The sequence below is a fragment of the Equus caballus genome, chromosome 6 (genome assembly GCF_041296265.1).
Source record: "Equus caballus isolate H_3958 breed thoroughbred chromosome 6, TB-T2T, whole genome shotgun sequence".
Taxonomy (NCBI): domain Eukaryota; kingdom Metazoa; phylum Chordata; class Mammalia; order Perissodactyla; family Equidae; genus Equus; species Equus caballus.
The window spans coordinates 43,636,158-43,657,323 of NC_091689.1; the positions used below are offsets into that span (position 1 = coordinate 43,636,158).

At 42.3% G+C, this 21,166-nt stretch overlaps 1 protein-coding gene across 3 annotated transcripts in view; it reads right to left on the bottom strand.

The window, feature by feature from the left end:
• Positions 1-656: 656 nt before the first annotated feature.
• The window catches only part of LOC102148677 (uncharacterized), a 49,010-nt gene continuing 28,500 nt past the window's right edge, over positions 657-21,166 (bottom strand). For 2 of the 3 annotated variants that reach the window (XM_070270857.1, XM_070270859.1), the window contains exons 7-10: positions 20,951-21,091; positions 1,785-1,944; positions 1,210-1,687; positions 657-753 (exon numbers count right to left, since the gene is read on the bottom strand). In XM_070270857.1, coding sequence (XP_070126958.1) covers positions 21,088-21,091 — 4 coding nt within the window. In that variant the 3' untranslated portion in view covers positions 657-753; positions 1,210-1,687; positions 1,785-1,944; positions 20,951-21,087. Of the gene's footprint in view, positions 754-1,209; positions 1,688-1,784; positions 1,945-5,850; positions 7,578-20,950; positions 21,092-21,166 lie in introns of those variants that run through there. The other variant, XM_070270858.1, reaches the window with a different exon arrangement.

A 21,166-nucleotide genomic window follows, 5' to 3' on the forward strand; every position in this document is an offset into this window, starting at 1 on the left:
AAGCCCCTTCACAGGTATCCTCGTTTGCTCCTCGTCTGCTCTCCTGTGGTGTAGAAGTTACTTTTGCCACTTCCCACGTGAGGCACTGAAATCTCAGGGAGGCTAGGACCCTCGAACCAGATTACACCAGGGGTGCACGGAGATGCCAGGGCAGGGCCCCAGGCCTTTGCCACCACCCACCTTGAGCTCCTTGAGGAAAGGAGCCCGTCTTTCTTCCTCAGCATCATGTTCCCAACACCAAGCACGGTTCCTAACCCACGGTATGCCCTCAGAGATTACTTGAATTAACTTGCTTAAATCTGACTCCAAGGTCAATAATCTTTCCACTGCACCCAAACACCAGCTCCATTCTGTTCAGAACAGCTGGGAAGTTCAATTAAGACAACAGATGGCAAAGTTCTTGATAAAGCCTGAAACACTATTCAAATGTTAGACACTTCGATATTTTTGCTGCTCCTGGGTGACCACCAGCTCTTGATCATCCCCATCCTGATGCCCCAGGACCCGGAGCACCCATCCATGGGCTCTTCCCTAAAGGCCTGAACTTCATGTGCATTTCTACAGCCCTTCCCTACCAGGTTCCTCCCCCCCAATTTCCCCCCTTGCAACCACAAACCTCAGCCACACACACACACAGAGACACACCTTCTCCTCGTCTTCATTGCTGAAATCGTTTATCCTCTCCAAGATGACTTCCATGAGTTGCTCGAGCCAGTTGTCATCATTGATGGCTACTAGTGACCGACTTGAAAACTGAATAAGAGGAAAGGAGAAGAGAACCATGAAGAACAGTGATAGGACTTTTCTGTCCCACGGAAGTGGGATCAGAAGGAAGCAAGAGACAAGGGGCATGGTTTGAAAATATGGAAAAAGAGCTCAAGAAATGGGGAGGAACTGAAATACACGGAAGGGGGTTTGTCAGAACTGAAGAATGACAATACAATGACAATGATGGTAATGCCAACTACATGTGTGAAGCCCTCTCCAGTTTATGAGACTCTATCCTATTTAATTCTGGGAGATAGGCATTCATATTTTACAGATGAAGCAGCTGAGGCCTGTAAAGCCTAAAGAACTTGCCGAAGGGCACACAGCTTGGCCCTTTCCCTTACTCCCCTTGACGACAGGGCCTTGAGGGCGTGGAAGGTGAGTCCTGAAGAGGGGAAACAAGGCACGTGTGGACGGAGGCACCTCCCTGGGAGTGCTCACCTGGAGCAGCCTGTCTTCCCACTCCTTCTGATTAAGGTCCTCCTTAGTGTGACCTAGGAAAGGAGAGAGCATGGGACCCAGCCGACCAGAAGGACCCAGCCAGGGCAAAAGAACCAACATTGAACACTATGCCAGGGGCTATGTGTCCATCATCTCATTTTGTTCTCACCATGATCCTACAAGACAACTGCTCTGCCACTTTACAGAGGCTCCAGGAGATGAATGACTTTCCAAAGGTCAAAGATACACAGCTGGTCAGTGTCAGAGCAAAGATACAAACCTGGGTTTGTCTGGTTCCAAAGCCCACACTCTTCCCTGATCCTCCGCCCACAAGAAACGGCAGGAGTTGTTCTGGGAACTCTGGAGCCACAGAACTCTGGACCACATACCTGCTCAGTGCAGATCACGGTCCAAATAAGCAGACTCATCCAAACGGCATCTCAGAGGGACAGAGAGGCTGGCCCCAGTCCTCCTCACACTGAGAAAGGTCCATCCTGCACCTCAGACTCCATCTCTTCTGGAGTCTGCCCCACTGCCCCAGCTCCATTCCTCCCCACTCCCAGCCAACCCCTCACCAGCTAGTATGTTCAACATCTGAGGGATCATCTTCTTCCACAGCTGGCCCATGTCAGAGTTGATAACAGGGTGCAGGGAGGTGATCGGATGCAGGGCATAGAGTAGCTTTAGGGAGCTTACACCAACCTGCTTCTCTCTGTAGGGCTTCAGCGATAACATCTGAGAAACAGGAGAAGCAAGCAGAAGGCAGAGACAGGATTTAAAGGAAGAGAAGAAAATTAGAACAAACTCATAGAATGGCAAAGCTGACACTTAGACTCTCCCCATTCTTTTCCTCCTGTTGAACTCCTACATGTTCTTCAAGATGCTCTCGAAACGTCACCTCCTCTGTGATGTCTTCCTTGACTCTTGGAGACCAAGTCAGCTCATTCCGCTTCTAAGATCCCATTGCACCCTGTGTATTCCTTCATGAGTACGGTTATCACACTGAATTATGGGTGGTTATTCCCAGGCTTGTCTTCCCACTAAGACTGTGAACACCCCAAGAACAGGTCTATACCTTGTCTCTCCAAGTGTTCGTAATGTCTAGCACACAATGTTTGGGAAAATAGAGAAACTCAAAACATACTTGCTGAGAAAATGAGATCCGTAAAGACATGTAGACTTGTCCAAGGTCAACAGAGAGAAGCTATGACAAGGCCATACAGGAGACAAGCCCAGCCTTCCCCATCCCCAACTCCTTCCCCACCTCCAGGCCCTACCACTATGCTCCCAGTTCCTTTTTCTAAGCTCTTTGGCCTAGAATACCTCTCCCCAGAGCCTCCATGATTCTTGGCCCTACCTCTTTATTCCATGTCCAGCATAATGCCTGGAATATCGTTGTACTCAACTATTTGTGTAATGACTGGATGGATGGATGAATGGATGGATGGATGGATGGATGGAGATGTAGTATTCATCCCAGCATCACTTACCACAAATGGGTCAGGAGTTTCTGTGGGGAGATGAACTACATGGCTAAGTTAGAGAAAGGATAAAAGAAGAGGACAGAGTCAGTGCGTGTTCCAGGATGTCTGACCTCCAGCCCCCATTGGGGGTGGGCTAACACCGTCAGTACTTCAGAGGAGGAAAAAGAGCTAAGTGGGGAAGGAGCATTGGTGCCAAAGCCATGGGAGCTTGAGACACTTTGACTCAGCCTAAAAAACAAACCATTATATTTTCAGCTGAAAACAACAACAACAATAATATACCAAGTAATGTGCTAAATGGACATCCTCACCCCAACCCTGACTCCCTTGGGATTAGAGGTCAGGGATGGGGTGAGTCTAGAGTGAGGCTCAGAGCTGGGGCAAAGGAAGAACTAAGGGGCAGGAATGTCTGTGTATTCATGACTTTGTAATTAACAACAACATTTTTACAGCTTGACTCCAGTGTTTTAAAATGAGGACTAATGGCCAGATGGAACCATGTCTGGAGTTGTCTCTTTTCCACAGGAGTACCCTTTCCATCCATGTAAGGAGCCAAATGGCCTTAAGCTGCTGTCCTAACCCTTTGCCCTCCTCCTCCCACCTTGTCCCAGGCTCATGGCCTACAGTCACCCCCCCCAACCCCACAGATCCACATCTTCTCCCCTATACCCATCACCCCTACAGAGTCTCAGCCCGTAGCAGCCTGAGCTTTCACAGTGGGCACCTCTCCACAGGCTGCCCGACTCTTGTACTTACACTTACGCCTGAGGTGAAAACTGCTGAGGTAGGGGAACTGGCCCCAGGGACTGGGCCCTCAGAGCCATTTCTGTGGCTGTCTCACTCAGGGGCACAAAGGCCAAGATGTTGCTGGGCTGACATGCCAAGGTGATCAGTTTGGGCAAGGACACCTGGCAGGAGATGTGGCAAAGCCTTCAATGCCAGGCCCCAGTCGGCCCCAGTCACAAGTTCTCCAACCCTATGACTTTGTCTTCCTTTCCTGGAGGGGTATTTGAGACCTATATGCACGCCTCCCCCCAGCGATATTCTCTATCATTCCTTTTTCTCTCTCTTTCCCTCTCTGTCTCTCTCTTCTCCCACTCCATATTGGTAAAACGTAACCAAGGTCCTGATTAAAATTACAGCAGAAGAATTTCATCAGATAGAGGGGCTTCTTGAACTTTGGCATTGTGTGACTCATGATGGCCTTCACTGGGGAACATGCCAGGGGCAGCTAAAGGTCAAGAGGCAGAGACTGCTGGGAGGGAGGGTCACTGCGATTCTGGGAAGGAGAGGAAGTCACAGCTGTCCTCTTCCTCCCACAGCCTTTCACTCAACTCTGACCCACACATCAGCTTCCAAGAATCTCCATGAGCCTCCAAGAATCCTTAGAGGTTGCTGTGAGCAGGCAGGGCACATCATCAACTGCTTTCTTACAGGAGGAGAAACTGCAGCCGGAACAGTTTACTCAAGATTTTACAGCTAGAAACTGGGCGAGCAGGACTCAAGTGGAGGCCTCCAGATTCACCATGCAGTGACCATCTTCTGTTCCACTGAGTATCTCAAAGGGGCCCAGGCAAAGGATTGGGAACAAGTGAAGGTAGGGAGGGGTGAGAGAGACAGTACAGGGGTTAGACAGAGGGGGTGGGAGAATGCAGACTCGGGGGCAGGGTAGTGATCTGGGGTGCCAGGGGAGGAGGAAACAGAGAGGCCTCTTTGACCCCAGCTGTTTGTACCTTCTGTAGGATTTTGGAACTCATTAGTTGGATGTCCTCTTCATCCTAGCATAATAAAAGGGAAGATTTACATCTGAAACCAATGCTACTGAGACTCCTGGTTCCAGGCCTCCCCTGGCTCACAGCTCAAAGCCCCTCCCATCATGCTGGCCATACCCTCCTCTTCTTTCCCTCTGCTCCCAACGCTGCCCTGTTCTTGTTCTGTCCCCTGAGGTCTGCTCCCATCTCTGTCCCCTCCCTGCCTGGGTCTTGCTTAGTGAGCTGTCAGACTTGCTGAGCTTGATGACATAGTTGATGATGATGTTCCCCTGGGGCAGGGCCAAGTAATTCCTCTGGCCCAGCATCTCAGTGAAGTTCAGGAGGGCCTTCCGCACCTGTGGGGTCACAGACCATCACATGGCAAGACAGGAAGTCATGTCAGGGACCACCAGTATGACCCCTCATGTTCCAGGTGAGGACACAGAGAACCAAAGCAGGGGACGAGTGTCTTCAAAGGACTCAGATTTCCTGACTCCAAGCCCAATGTGACTCTTCAGTGGGCTCTGGGTGATGACAGATCACCAGTCGCTGAACCTGACCACTTCGGTACTCCACCCTGAAGTTCCAACTCACTTGAGCTCCTACAACCGTCCTGGAGAAGTCTAAGCATCTAGCTTGCCTACACCTTATTTCCTCAGAGATATGAAAACTGGCAGGAGGGTTGGGTAGGAGGAGAATCTAAAACCAGGAAAGGTCTCATGTTCCGGCCTTCATAGGGAAAGCTAGGAATGAACCCCACAAGCCCTGAGGGCCCAGTCCTCAAGATCCCAGACTCTCCGTTGACCCTCTGAGGATTTAGGACTTTGTTTTCAGGGATGATGTCATCCAATCAGCACCCCAAACCACTGCCCCCTTGCTCCCCTGTCCTGCACAATCCAAAGCTGGAAGCAGTCTCTGCTGCCTCCAACCCTGCCTGCAGAGCTCGTTAAAGACATGGCTTCTCAGACCCCATGCAGAGAGGATCTTTGAGATCTTCTCTCTGCAAGCAAGTCGTGAATTCTCAGGAGGCAGAATTAGTATCTCTTAGAGCTCCATGTCCCCACCAGGCATAAGACAGTGCCGCCCACAGAAAAGACTCTGAAAGTAGGGAGGAACCACCTGCCTACTTCCCAAACCCTTCTCAGGCTTCGAAGAGCCCAAATGTAACCCATGGGCAGTGGTCTGAGGCCAGAACTGGCTTGTGAAGTGTGCCTTATCTCTCTCCTCATCCCCCAACAGCCTCTCCTTTTCCATTTTCCGTGACCTCAAGGTCTCAAGAAAGCAATGGCCCTCCCAACCCAAACATTCCGCCTTTCTGCTCACTGGTTTGAGATCCTCCTGAATCACGGCAACGACTGAGTGCATCACCTCACTCTTCAGATTCTCTGTCTGGGACACTAGAGAAAAGAGACATACAGCTGGGGCTCAGTTTTCTCCCTCTTCCTCTGTTGCTTTGAGAGGCATAAGAAGACAGACAGGTAGGAGGCATTCTAGGTATAATCCTGGTCTTCAAAAGCCAGGTGGAGTCCCCAGAGGTTATCTCCACCATTCCTCTGATTCAAACCAGACTGAAGAGTGACCTAAAACAGTACTGTCATCAGGCTGACATTTGAACCCCAGCCCTTGCCAGTCTCCCATGACTGCTCACACAAATCCACCACTCCAGCTGAGCTGTCCTCCCCTCCCCTCTGTACATCTCAACCTTTAGAATTGCGACCACTGCTCTTCCACATGAATGCCTCCTAACCCACCATCACAATCTCCTCCCCTGCTCTCGGTTCATCTCCTGCCCAGAGCCCATCCCCTCCCCTCGACTGGTCCCTTCTCTACATTCCTGCTGCACATTGCCATGCTCACATTTAAGCAACTTAATGCAAACTATCTTGCGTCGTTTCGCTGTGTGCACAGCCTCATCTTCCCTACTCAGTGAGCTCACTGAGAGCAGGGACCATGTGTATTTGCAGTGGCCAGCACTGTGCCACACACCCAGCGACAGTTTAACAAACGCTAGATTGGAGCTGAAGCCTACTCTCCGAGATACTAATTATAGACTAAAGCAACACAAAACTGCATAGTAGGCAATCATCTAAGCACCTCACATATGTTTTCTCATTTAATCCTCAGTAAAATACCCTAAAGGTAGGTGTTAATTTTATCTCCATTTTTCAGACGAGGAATAGAGCACAGACTAAAAGTAATCTGCCCAAGTTTGCACAGCTAATAGGAGGAAAAGCGGCAAGATTTGAACCCATTGACTTTGAATTACATTGAGTTTTAAGCTATGCTTTTAACTACTATGCAGGACTGTCTCCCAGAGAAAGAACATCTCATAGGAAAGAAGATCCCTAGGACCGGGCCCGATTCCCACTCACCATCCTGGAACACATCCATGAAGACTTGAAGGGCTGGTACTATCTTGATTGGATCATTGGATTCCATGGTCTTTCGTATTAGGAATACCACCTGATCACTGTATAACTTGGCTATCAGAAGGGTGTGAATACAAGGGAATCAAGAGTATGTTTGAGTGGCAGGTGGTAAGTAGGAGTAAATCATGCTCACAGAAAACCACTGATGCCAGGGGCAGGATAAAATAGGGTCCATTAGGTTGGAGAAAGGAAGGAAGAAGAGAGAGAGCCAGTGTTTGTCCAGCATTTACCATGTGCTAAGCGCGGGGCCTGATGCTTTTCCTGAGCTAGGCCTTGTCCCTCCCCTGCGCTACCATGTGCCCTCCCAGGGGTGAGAACACCTCTCATACTCATCAGCACTGTGATTGCATTATCACCTTTCTGAGCTGGGGACACCAAAGAAGAAAGAGAAGCCAACACCAGGTGAAGGGAGTGGGAAAAAAGGGTAGGAGTGGAGCAATGTCTATGCCCTTGCCAGTTCACTGAATTTCAGGCCAAGCCCATGTAGATTACTTCACAACATGTCCATCAGGATGGAAGCCCCTCATGGGAACGTAGGCCCCCAGTCCAGTCCAGGGGGAGACAAAGGTAGTCTTGAGTACCCACACGCACACATAGCTGGCACCAGGGAAACGTGTTAACTCACTCAGGAAGTAGAAAGTCCTCAGGGCGGGGCTGTGGTTCTGTATGGAGTAAGGATCTGAGTTGTTGACATTTTCACTCAGCTGTGGGGAAAGCAAGGCCATCAGACCTGGGAGGACTGGAACCAGGGGCCCTGGGTGTGGATGGGGAAACTGAGGCATGCAGCCATGAAAAGTGTGGTGCTGGGCCATAAAGAGAACAGGAAAATAGAACCCAGGAATCCACATTCCCAGCCCCAAAGGGAAGAAGACAGTGGCCAACAAATTAAATATATGGAAGGTAACACCTTTTGCAAAATGTTCAATTGTCCTCTTCCCACTCTAGCAGCACAGAAGGCCTGACATTTCCTACAGGCATGATGGAGTGGTTTGAACCTTCTGCCATTTGAACCTTCAGAGTTTAGGGGAAGCAACAAAGACCTGTCCCCCCAAGAAACATACAGAACGTGTCCAGTTTTCCTCGTGGAGAATATCCCACTCAATGCCCAGAATCCAGGCATTGACCTGTTCCAGGGAAGCCTGACGGATGTATGGTTAAGGTCACCATGTACATGTCCCCGGGCTGCGTGGACGTTGTGGCCTGGACTGGGGTAGCTATCATCTCCAAAGAAGAGACAAAGAGCAAGCCCAGGATGCTTCGAGCCCCACAGCACTCACCTGCACGAACAGCACGCCTATAATATTTTCCAGCTGGGATTGCAAGTTTGCACCTCCGCAGCGGCTGAGAGCCAGAGCATCCACCAACTGGCAAACACACTGTGTGCATGAGGACAGAGTCAGCACGTCAGCTCAGCCCTCTCCACAGACTCAAGGGAAAACCTGTCCTCACATCTGTTCAAGGATGGCCCAAGCCATCCGAGTTTCACACCGCCTTCTTGGAACTTTACAGAAAGGCTCAGGGACTAGTTGTTCCATAGTCCAACACAGCCACTACCTGCCCTTCCACCGAAGAAGCTACACTTATTTTCAAATAATCTCATTATTCCACAGAAATTTTGAGGGCAATTCAACCTTGCAAGTGTTGGCTGACCTCAAAGAAGCAGGATAAATTAATCGTGGCCAAAGAAAGAACTGGTTCTATTGTTCTCTGACTTTCAAACTTCTGAAAACCAAGTCTAAAAGCCTAAATATCTACCCTCCACCTAGCAGTTTCTATTGTTTTGTGATTTTTTCTTATCACTGGTGTGAGAGCTCTACAAATAGCCTTAGTTCCACATGTGTAAACATTCCGGTTGATTTTTAAAAAACAACTTCATTGATGTCTAATTGATATATAATAAACTGCACATACTTAAAGTATACAATTTAATGTTTTGATAAATGTATACACCCACGAAACCATCATCACAATTAAGATAATGAACACGTCCACAGCGCCCTCAAGTTTCCTCTTGTCTCTTTGTGATCCCTCCTGCCCTCCCCTCGCAGCATTTCTCCTTTCCCCTGGCAACCACTCATCTCCTTTCTGTCACTATAGATCTGTCACTCACTTTTTAAGAAACTGCCAAACTGTTTTCAAAGTAGTGCCAATTTACATTCTAACAGATGTGTGGTGGCGTCTCACTGTGATTTTAAATTCCCTAATGTCTAAATGATGATGAGCAACTTTTCCTATGCTAATTTGCCATCCCTCTGTATCTTCTTTGGTGAAGCATCTGTTCAATTTTTTTGCCCATTTTTTAAACTATTTTTATTGAGTTATGAGCATTTTTTATGTATTCTAGATATATATGTGATCTGCAAATATTTTCTCCCAGTCTCAGGTTTGTCTTTTCATTCTCTTAACCATGTCTTTCAAAGAACAGAAGTTATTCACTTTGATGAAGTCCAATTTATCCTTTTTTTTTTTTTTTATGGATCATGTTTCTGGTGTTGTAGCTAAGGTATCTTTGCCTAACCCAAGTTCACACAAATTTCTCCTATATTTTCATCTAGAACTTTGATACTTTTAGGGTTTACATTTAAGTATGACCCATTTTGAGTTAATTTTTGCACATGGTGTGAGGTATGTCTTGAAGTGGATCTTTTTGCATATGGATATCCAAATGTCCCAGCACCATTTGTTGAAGAGACTATCCTTTCTGCAGAGAATTGTCTTTTCAACTTTGCTAAAAATCAATTGACAGTATATGTGTAGATCTATTTCTGGATTTTCTATTCAGTTCCATTGGTCAATTTGTCTATCTCGATGCCAATACCACACTTTCTTCATCACTGGAGTTTTATAAGTCATTCTTTTTCTGAACTGTTTTAGCTATATTGGATCTTTCGCATTTCCATATGAATTTTAGAATCAGCTTGTCAATTCCTATTTTTAAAAAGCCTGCTGGGATTTTTATTAGGATTGCATTGAATCTACAGATCAACTTGAGAAGAATTAATATCTTATCAGTATTGAATCTTCTGATCCATGAATACTACATATATTTCCATTTATTTAGGTCTTCTTTAGTTTCTCTCAGCAATGATTAGTAGTTTCCAGTTTGCAAGTCTTACCTATCTTTTCTTCATATTTATTCCTAAGTATTTCATACTTTTATATAGATGATCACGTTGCTTGTGAGGAAAGACAATTGTACTTCCTTTCCAATCTGTATGCCAGTTAGGTCAAGTTGTTTGATCGTATTCAAATCTTTTATCTACTTAGTGATCATCTACTTGTTCTATCAATTATTGAAAGAGAGGCGTTAAAATCTCTGATTGTAATTAGGGATTTGTGTATTTCTCCTTGCAGTTCTATTAGTTTTTGCTTTTTATATTTTGAGGCTCTGTTATTAGGTACATAAACATTTAGAATTGTTGTGTGCTCTTGATGAATTGACTGCTTTATCATATGAAATGATATTCTTTACACCCGATGATATTCTTTGCTCTGAAATCTACTTTGTCTGATATTAATATAGACAACACAGCCTTTTTGTTGATAAATTTCACATGGTATACCTTTTTTATCCTTTTATTTTTAACCTACTTGTATCTTTATCTTTGAAGTGCATTTCCTTAGGTAGTATATAAGTGGGTCTTCCTTTTTTAATCCATCTGACAATCTCTGCCTTTCAGTTGGGGTATTTAGACCATTTATATATAATGTGATTATTCATATGGTTAGGCTTAAGTCTATCATCTTTCTATTTGTTTTCTATTACTCCCAACTCTTTGTTCCCCTTTCCCTCTCTTTCTGCCTTCTTTTGAATTAATTGAATGTTTTTTATAATTCCATTTTATATTCTTTGTTGGCTTGTTAGCTATACCCCTTTGTTATTTTAGTGGTTGCTATAGGGTTTACGGAATACATCTTTAAATTATTCCAGTCAACCTTGAAGTGATATTATTACTACTTTACGTACAGTAAGTATAAGTATACTACACTTTGTGTATTGTTCTCATCCATTTTATTTCTACATGTTATAAACTCTATACTGTTATAATTTTTGTTTAAATAGTCAGTTATCTTTTAAACAGATTTTTAAAATAAGAAAAATATATATTCACCTGCATAGCTACCATTTCCAGTTCTCTTCATTCCTTTGTATAAATCCATATTTCCATCTAGTATCATTTTCCTTCTGCCTCAAGGACTTTCTTTAACATTTGTTATAGTGTGCATTTACTGGTGATGAATTCTTTCACTTCTTGTATGTGAAAACATTTTTATTTTCCATTCATTTCTGAAAGATATTTTTACTTGGTATAGAAGTCCAGGAGAAAGCGTTTTGCTTTCAGTACTTTGAAGGTATTATTCCACTATCTTCTCATTTGCATTGTTTCCAGTGAGAAAGCTGCTATTATCCTTATCTACTTTTTAAATTATTTTATTGAGGTCATATTGGTTTATAACGTTATGCAATTTCAGGCGTACATTATAATATATCAGTTTCTGTGTCGACTGCATCATGCTCACCACCAATAGTCTAGTTTTTATCCGTCACTGTACATATGTGCCCCTTTACCCCTTTTGCCCACCCTCCCACGCCCCTCCCCTCTGGTAACCACTAATCTGTCCTCTTTATCCATGTGTTTTTTTCTCTTCCACATATGAGTGAAATCATACAGTGTTTGTTTTTCTCTGTCTGGCTTATTTCACTCAACATAATAAGTGAAAGTTCCATCCATCTTGTTGCAAATGGGACAATTTTGTATTTTTTTTATGGCTGAGTAGTATTCCATTATATATATATACCACATCTTCTTTATCCAATTATCAGTTGATGGGCACTCGGGTTGCTTCCACATCTTAGCTACTGTGAATAATGCTGCAATGAACACACAGGTGCATAAATCTCTTTGAATTGTTGATTTCATGTTCCTTGGATAAATACCCAGTAGTGGGATCGCTGGATCATATGGTATTTCTTTTTCTTTTTCTTTTTTTAAAGGTGGCACCTGAGCTAACATGTCACCAATCTTTTTCTTCTTCTTCTTCTCCCCAAAGCCCCCCCAGTATATAGCTGTATATCCTAGTTGTAGGTCCTTCCAGTTGTGCAATGTGGAATGGCACCTCAGCATGGCTTTATGAGTGGTGCTAGGTCCATGACCAGGATCCAAACCAGTGAAACCCTGGGCTGCCAAAGCAGAGCACATGAACTTAACCGCCCAACCACGGGTCTGGCCCCATGGTATTTCTATTTTAAATTTTTGGATAAACCGCTATACTGTTTTCCATAGTGGCTGTACCAGTTTGCCTTCCCAACAGCAGTGCATGAGGGTTCCCCTTTCTCCACATCCTCTCCAACATTTGTTATTTTTTGTCTTGTTAACTATAGCCATTCTGACAGGTGTAAGGTGCTACCTCATTGTAGTTTTGATTTACATTTCCCTAATATTAGTGATGTTGAACATCTTTTCATGTGCATGTTGGCCATCTGTATATCTTATTTGGAAAAATGTCTGCTTATATCCTCTGCCCATTTTTTGATCAGGATTTTTGTTGTTGAATTGTGTGAGTTCCTTATATATTATGGAGATTAACCCCTTCTTGGATATATGATTTGCAAATATTTTCTCCCATTTGGTGGGCTGTCTTTTCATTTTGTTCATGGTTTCCTTTGCCTTGCAGAATCTTTTAAGTCTGATGTAATCCCATTTGTTTATTTTTCTTTTGTTTTTCTTGCCTAAGTAGACATGGTATTCTAAAAGATGCTGCTAAGACTGATGTCAAAGAGTGTACTGCTTATGTTTTCTTCTAGGAGTATTATGGTTTCAGGTATTATATTCAAGTCTTTAACCCATTTTGAGGTAATTTTTGTGTATGGTGTAAGATAATGGTCTAGTTTCAGTCTTTTGCATGCAGCTGTCCAGTTTGCCCAGCACCATTTATTGAAGAGACTTTCATTTCTCCATTGTCTGTTCTTGGCTCCTTTATCAAACATTAGCTGTCCATAAATGTGTGGTTTTATTTCTTGGCTTTCAATTCTGTTCTATTGCTCTGTGTGTCTGGTTTTTGTGCCAGTGCCATGCTGTTTTGACTACTATAGCTTTCTAGTATATTTTGAAGTCAGGGATTGTGATGCCTCCAGCTTTGTACATTTTTCTCAGGATTTCTTTGGCTATTTGGGGTCTTTTGTTGTTCCATATAAGTTTTAGGATTCTTTGTTCTATTTCTATGAAGAATGTCATTGGGATTCTAATTGGGATTGCATTGAATCTGTAGATTGCTCTAGGTAATGTGAACATTTTAACTATGTTTGTTCCTCTAATCCACGAGCATGGAATATCTTTCCATTTATTTATGTCTTCTTCAATTTCTTTCAACAACGTCTTATAGTTTTCAGTGTATAGGTCTTCTACCTCCTTGGCTAAATTTATTCCTAGATATTTTATTCTCTTTTTTGTGATCCTAAATAGGAGTGTATTCTTGACATCTCTTTATGCTATTTCATTATTAGTGTAGAGAAATGCAACCTTTCTTGTAAGTTGACTTTGCACCTTGCAACTTTGCTGTAGTTTTTGATTGTTTCTAATAGTTTTCTGGTGGATTCTCTAGGGTTTTCTATATATAGAATCGTGCCATCTGGAAACAGTGAGAGTTTCACTTTTTCCTTTCCAACTTGTATATCTTTTATTTCTTTTTCTTGCCTTATTGCTCTGGCCAAAACCTCTAGTACTGTGCTGATTAGGAGTGGGCACCCTTGTCTGATTCCTGTTCTCAGAGAGATGGCTTTCAGTTTTTCACCATTAAGTATGATGTTGGCTGTGGGTTTGTCAATATAGCCTTTATTAGGTTGTGGTACTTTCCTTCTATATGCCTTTTATTGAGAGTTTTTATCATAGATGGATGTTGGATCTTGTCAAATGCTTTCTCTGCATCTATTGAGATGATCATGTGGTTTTTATTCCTCATTTTGTTAATGTGGTGTATCACAGTGATTGATTTGCAGATGTTGAACCATCCCTGTGTCCCTGGAATAAATACCACTTGATCATGGTGTATGATCTCTTTAATGTATTGCCATATTCTGTTTGCCAATATTTTGTTGAGGATTTTTGCATCTATGTTCATCAGCGATGTTGGCCTATAATTTTCCTTCTTTGCATTGTCCTTGACTGGTTTTGGTATCAGGGTAACGTTGGCCTCATAGGATGAGTTAGGAAGTGTTCCATCTTCTTCAATTTTTTGGAGTAGTTTGAGAAGAACAGGCATTAATTCTTCTTTGAATGTTTGGTAGAATTCTCCAGAGAAGGCATCTGGTCCTGGACTTTTGTTTTTTGGGAGATTTTTGACTACTGTTTCAATCTCTTCAGTTGTGATTGGTCTATTCAGATTCTCTATTTCTTCTTGATTCAGTTTTGGGAGGTTGTATGAGTCTAAGAATTTATCCATTTCTTCTAGATTGTCCAATTTGTTGGCATATCATTTTTCATAGTATTCTCTTATAATCATTTGTATTTCTGTGGTATCCATTGTCATTTCTCCTCTTTCATTTTTAATTTTATTTATTTGAGCCTCCTCTCTTTTTTTTCCTAGTGAGTCTGGCTAAGGGTTTGTCGAGTTTGTTTATCTTCTCAAAGAACCACCTCTTTGTTTCATTGATCCTTTCTACTGTTTTTTTACTCTCTATTTCATTTGTTTCAGCTCTAATTTTTATAATTTCCCTCCTTCTGCTGACTTACGGCTTTGTTTTTCTTTCTCTAGTTCAGTTAGGTGTAGTTTAAGATTGTTTGAGATTTTTCTTGTTTGTTGACGTGGGCCTGCATTGCTATGAACGTCCCTTTTAGAAGTGCTTTTGCTGCATCCCATAAGAGTTGGTATGTTGTATTTTCATTTTCATTTGTCTCCAGATATTTTCAAATTTCTCCTTTGATTTCTTCATTGATCCAATGGTCGTTCAGTAGCATGTTGTTTAGTCTCCACATATTTGTGACTTTCCCAGCTTTTTTCCTGTAGTTGACTTCTAGTTTCATAGCATTGTGGTCAGAAAAGATGCTTGATATGATTTCAATCTTCTTAAATTTGTTGAGGCTTGCCTTGTTTCCCAACTCAAGGATGGGCTATCCTTGAGAATGTTCCATGTGCACTTGAGAAGAATGTGTATTCTGCTGTTTGGGGATGGAATCTTCTATATATATCTGTTAAGTCCATCTGATCTAGTGTTTCATTTAAATCCACTATTTCCTTGTTGACTTTCTGTCTGGATGATCTATCCATTGATGTAAGTGGGGTGTTGAGGTCCCCTACTATTATTGTGTTGCTGCTAATTTCTCCCTTTAGTTCTGTTAATAGTTGCTTTGTATACTTTGGTGCTCCTGTTTTAGACGAATATATATTCATAAGTTTTATGTCCTGTTGGTGGAATGCCCCTTTTATCATTGTATACTGCCCCTGTTTGTATCTCATTGTCTTGTTTATCTTGAACTCTCCTTTGTCAGATATAAGTATGGCAACATCTGCTTTCTTTTGTTTGCCATTTGCTTTGAGTATCACCTTCCATCCCTTCACTCTGAGCTTATGTTGATCTGTAGAGCTGAGATGTGTTTCCTGGAAGCAGCATATTGTTGTGTCTTGTTTTTTAATCTATCCATACTCTGTGTCTTTTATTGGAGAATTCAATTCATTTACATTTAGAGTGATTATTGATATATGAGGGTTTAATACTGCCATTTTATCACTTTTTTTCTGATCGTTCTGTATTTCCATTGTTTCTCTTCCCTTGTACTTCTGACTGCCATTTCAGCTTGGTAGTTTTCTGTGATGGTTTTCTCAGTTTTCTATTTATGAATTATCGCTATGCTCTGATTTCTTGTTTAGTGGTTACTATGAGGTTTCTATAAAAGATCTCACAGAGGAGTTCATCCATTTTCTGATAGCTTCTTATCTCCACTAGCCTCAACAGGTTCCATCCCTTACCTCTTCCCCTTCTGAGTTATTGTTGTCACAAATTATTCTGTTTTCTGTTGTGAGTTTGTGACTAAACTTAAGTGTTTATTGTTATTTTTGATGCTCTCCTCCTCTTTATCTTTTATGTTAAAATTAAGTATTTGCTAACCTATTCTGATAGAGAGTTGCAGTTTTCTGATTTTGTCTGTCTACTTATCTCCTTGCTCACAGCTTTGTAGACCTTTGCCTTTTTGTTTCAGGTATGAGGGCTTCCTTCATCATTTCTTATAAGGGAGATCTAGTGGCAATGATCTCTCTCAGCTTTTGTTTATCTGGGAAAGTTTTTATTTCTCCATCATATCTGAATGACAGTTTCACTGGATAGAGTATTCTTGGCTGACAGTTTTTGTCTTTCAGTATTTTGAATATATCATTCCATTCTTTCCTAGCCTGTAAGCTTTCTGCTGAGAAATCCACTGAAAGCCTGATAGGGGTTCCTTTGTAGGTTGCTTTTTCTGCCTTGCTGCCCTTAATATTTTTCCTTTGTCATTAACTTTTGACAGTTTTAATATGATGTGCCTTGGAGAAGGTCTTTTTGCATTGATATAATTAGGAGTTCTTTTGGATTCATGCATTTGTAAGTCCAGTTACTTCCCCAGGTTTTGGAAGTTCTCAGCTATTATTTCTTTGAAGAAACTCTCTGCTCCTTTCTCCCTCCCTTCTCCCTCTTGAATACCTATAATCCTTATGTTGATTTTCCTAATTGAGTCAGATATTTCTTGAGAGAATTTCTTCATTTTTCTGTAAGTCTTAGTTCTCTCTCCTCCTCCACCTGAAGCATTTCTATATTTCTATCCTCTAAATCACTAAGTCTGTTCTCCATAAATCGGCTCTATTTCTTATGGTTTTTAGGTTTTTTTTATCTCATTAATTGTGAGATTAATTGTAATACTATATCTTCATATAAAGAATTTGTTTGGTTTTTTTTTTAGAGCTTCAATCTCTTTAGTGAAGAATTCTCCTTGCTCATTAATTTTATTCCTGAGCTCATTGAACTATCCTTCTGAGTTTTCTTGTAACTTGTTGAGTTTCTTTACGACAACTATTTTGAATTCTCTATCATTTAGATTGTAAATTTCTGTGACTTCAGGATTGTTTCTGGAGACTTGTCATTTTCCTTCTGATCTTAAGTGTTACTGTAGTTCTTCACCATGTTTGATGAATTGATCCTTTTCCAGTGCATTTGTGGTAGTATCAGGTCTCAGATTCCACCTGCCACCACTGTGCAGGGCAGGAACTGTGTTTTCTTCTACTTCCCTGTCTGCTGCAAGTTGTGCTGGTAGAGCTGCTCAGAATTTTCAGCCTCAGCCACTTGGAGATCATGCACACACGCACAGACCGGGCCTCTGTGCTCTGCCAGGAGGTTGCTCTCATAGGCAGGGATGTTGCACTCAGCAGGGGACTGGTGGAGCTGCTGCACTAAGAAGGAGGGGAGAGGCACTTTCTTTTGCACCCTGGATTGCCCTTGACTCCTCTTACAGTCATGCCAGCCACTGTGTGAGGACCTGCAACCTAGATTGCTGCAGCCAGAGACGGGGAGAGGTCTGGCCTAGTTCCATCACTTCCCAGGGATCCAGTCTACCCAACTTCAGATGTATGACTGCATGGATCTCTCAGGTGTCCCCATGTGCTGTGTAGGGAATCCTTTGTTGGTTAATGAATTTCCATTTAGTTCTAACTTAGAGGGGAGAGACAAAGGGAACAACTCACTCCACCATGATGCTGACATCCACTATTATTCTTATCTTTATTCCTCTGTATGAAACATGTTTTTGTTGTTGTTTGGTTTTATTTGGTTTGGGGTTCTTTTTTTTCATTTGCTGCATTTAAGATTTTTCTCTTTTTCACTGGTTTTGAGAAAACTGATTATGATGTCTCATGTTTAGGGTTCATTTACTACCTTAGATCTGTGGGTTTATATTTTTCTTCAGATTTGGAAACTTTTCAACCAGTACTTCTTCAGATATTTTTCCTGTCTCTCTCCTTTTGTGGAGGAGTCTAATTACACAGAAATTAGGCTGCTTGAAGTTGTCTCATGCCTCATTGATGCTTTCTTCTTCTTTTTCTTCTCCATGTTTTTTTGTCTTTTTTTCTCTGTATGTTTCATTTCGTATAATTTCTATTGCTATGTCTTTAAGTTAACCAATCTTTTCTTTTGCAATGTCTAATCTGCCATTAAGCCCATCCAGTGTTTTTTCATCACAAATATTCTAGTTTTTAGCTCTCAAAGTTCAATTTTGGTCTTTTAAAAAAATGTATCTTCCTTATTTCTACTTAACTTACTTAAGCTTTCCTCTAGCTTTTAAACCCATAGAATACAGTTATAATATCTGTTTTAATGTCCTTGTCTGCAACTTATAACATCTGTGTGAGTTCTGGGTCAGTTTTAATTGATTTTTCTCATTATTATAGGTCATATTTTCCTGCTTCTTTGCATTCCTGATGCTTTTTTTTTTATGCCACACATTGTGAATTCACCTTATTGGATGCTAAATATTTTTATATTCCTATAACTATTCTTGAGTTTTTCCTGGGATACAGTTAATTTATTGGAAATAGTTTGATCCTTTTGAGTCTTGCTTTTAAGATTTGTTAGACAGGACCAGAATAGCATTCAGCCTACTGTTGATTTTTGTCCCCATTTTTAAGTACTCTACCCAATGCCATGTGAATTAAGAGGTTTTCAGGCTGGTTGGTGGAAACAGGCACTATTCCTGGCCCTGTGTGAGTCCTGGCTACTGTTCTTTCAAGTCTTGGTTCTTTTCCTCACCTGAGACAGTTTCTTCACACACATGCACTATTTAGTATTCTGCCCTGTAAACTCTAGGTGCCTTGGTCTCCCTGGACTTTCATTGCCATCTTCTCAACTCAGGAAGTCTACTAGACTCTTCCTAGGTTTTCTTTTCCTATGTCACGTCCTTGAAATTTTCTTAAGGAAGTAAGCTGGGGCAATAAATAACTCATTTCATTTCTTTCCTGCCTCTCAGGGATCATGTTTCTTTGTTGTCTGTTCTTTGTTCTCAATGTCTTGAGAACCATTATTTCATGTATTTTGTCCAGTATTTTAGTCGTTTCAGGCAACAGGGTAAATCTGGCCCTAGTTACTCCATCTTTGCCAGAAGCAGAAATTTCTCCACTGGATTTTGAGTATTTAGCATTTCCTCCTCTTTGCTCTGCCTGATGGACCTCCAATGGACCACCCTCCCTAAGTAGAGCTGTCCAAACAAAATTACACTATGGTATGATAAATATCTTGATTCTTAATCACCATCCCCTGGAGTGAGAGAGGAAGAGAAGGGAAAAGGAGAAAGGGAGTAGCCAAAACATTCCCTCTGTCAGCCAAGACATGGGGTAGAATCTCTACCTGACCGATCTGCTGACAAGCAGTTGGGATACAAATTTCATCCTCCCACGGGCTAACTGGCTACACAGAGCAAACCTCCGTTCCAAATTCATAGACCTTACCCTTAGGCAACATGTGCCAGGAGGGAGAGTAAATAAGAGACTTTGGCTGATCCACTAATGGGAAAAACTCAGAGCACATATGTGAGAAAGGTCAACTATCCATATACCAAGGAAAGTGCATTTGAGGGGGTAGCGCAATGGCAGACCACAAACTGTGGTCATTGAAAAGTTGGTACTAATGAATGTTGCACTCAAAAAAAAAAAAATCTTCCTCTTGGAAATTTATAAATGCATATTAGCATATTTAGCAACCCTGAAAAATGTGCCTCTCAGATGCCTACTCTGAAGGGCATAATTGACCAACATCTCAAGTTGCTGTGCTCTAAAACCCATCGCTGTGTTAAAACTGAGGCCAGATTCCCATGAGTTTCTCCCAGGCAATAACTGAATATGGCAGGTCCCCTAAGGCAAAAGTGTTCCTGAAAGATATGGAAATTTTTGGGTCGGTAACTTTGGCTTGATGACTCCCCATTGGCCTTGCTGAAACTCTCTTAGAACTACACTGTAATCTAAGACCTTTCTCTCGTCTCCTTTCCTTCTCTTCCTTCCTTCCTTCCTTCCTTCTCCTTCTCCTTCTCCTTATCGAGTGTCAGACCTACATTACAGGCTGATGGCTCTCAGCCTCCCGGCTCCTTCCCTGTTTTCCCTCACAGGTGTTCCTCTAATAAATCTCCCTCACGTCTAATCTCATCTTGGTATTTGCTATTTGGAGGATCAGACTAACCCACATATTGAAGGCTCTGAGAAGTCTACAGGTAAGAAATTTGTTTAATTTTAACTCAGTGTTTCCCATCCATTTTATCCAATAACACGACTTTTTTATGGAATACTCATTAAAAGCTGGGGGAGGGGCCGGCCCCATGGCCATGGTTAAGTTCACGCGCTCCACTTTGGCGGCCCAGGATTTCGCCAGTTCGGATCCTGGGCACAGACACAGCACCACTCATCAAGCCATGCTGAGGCAGCATCCCACATGCCACAAATAGAAGGACCCACAACTGAAAATACACAGCTATGTACCAGGGGGCTTTGGGGAGAAAAAGGGGGAAAAAATCTTTAAAAAAAAGTTAGGGGAAACTTGGTTTGAGAAATGCCACTGAAATGGACAGAGGACTGAAACAACAATAAAAAATTTGGGTTTCTGGTTCTAGATCCTCTGCTCATAAAAATATTTAATATTGGTATAATATTTGTATGGTAGGCAGAATTCTGAGATAGGCCCCAAAATTCCAGGCCCCTGGTACGCACATATCTTCTCCCAATTATTCACTCAAACACTTATCTAGGTGTTGATGTGAAAGGATTTTGCAGATGTAATTAAGGTCCCACACCAGTTGACCTTAAAACAGGGAGATTATCCAGATGGGCTTGATCTAATCTCGTGAGCCCTTTAAATCTGGGTCTGGAGGTCAGAGACTGGGAAGTCAGAGAGATTCAAAGCATGAGATGGATTCAAAGAATGAGCATGGGTGAGTTCCAGTAAAACCTTATTTACAAAAACAAGCTTCAGGCTGGATTTGGCCCATAGGCCATGCTTTGCCAACTCCAGCATTAACTACTCAATAAAAATAGAGTGCATGAATTAGTTAAATTTCCTTCTCACTCCCACCCCAATCACCTGAGAAATGTAGCAAGGCTTCACTTTTGCAGATATCAAAGTCATTAACCATCGGATTAACTCGTTCACTTGGTTTCTGAGTTTGCCTGGTGCCATGAGAAAGAAGAGGTGGCCAATTATCTCCAGAACTTGCTCTGTCACCTGTGCTCAAAGAGACACAACAAACTTGCCTCAGCTCAGGGATGAAGGCAGGACAGGCCCTCAGGGGCTTTTCCT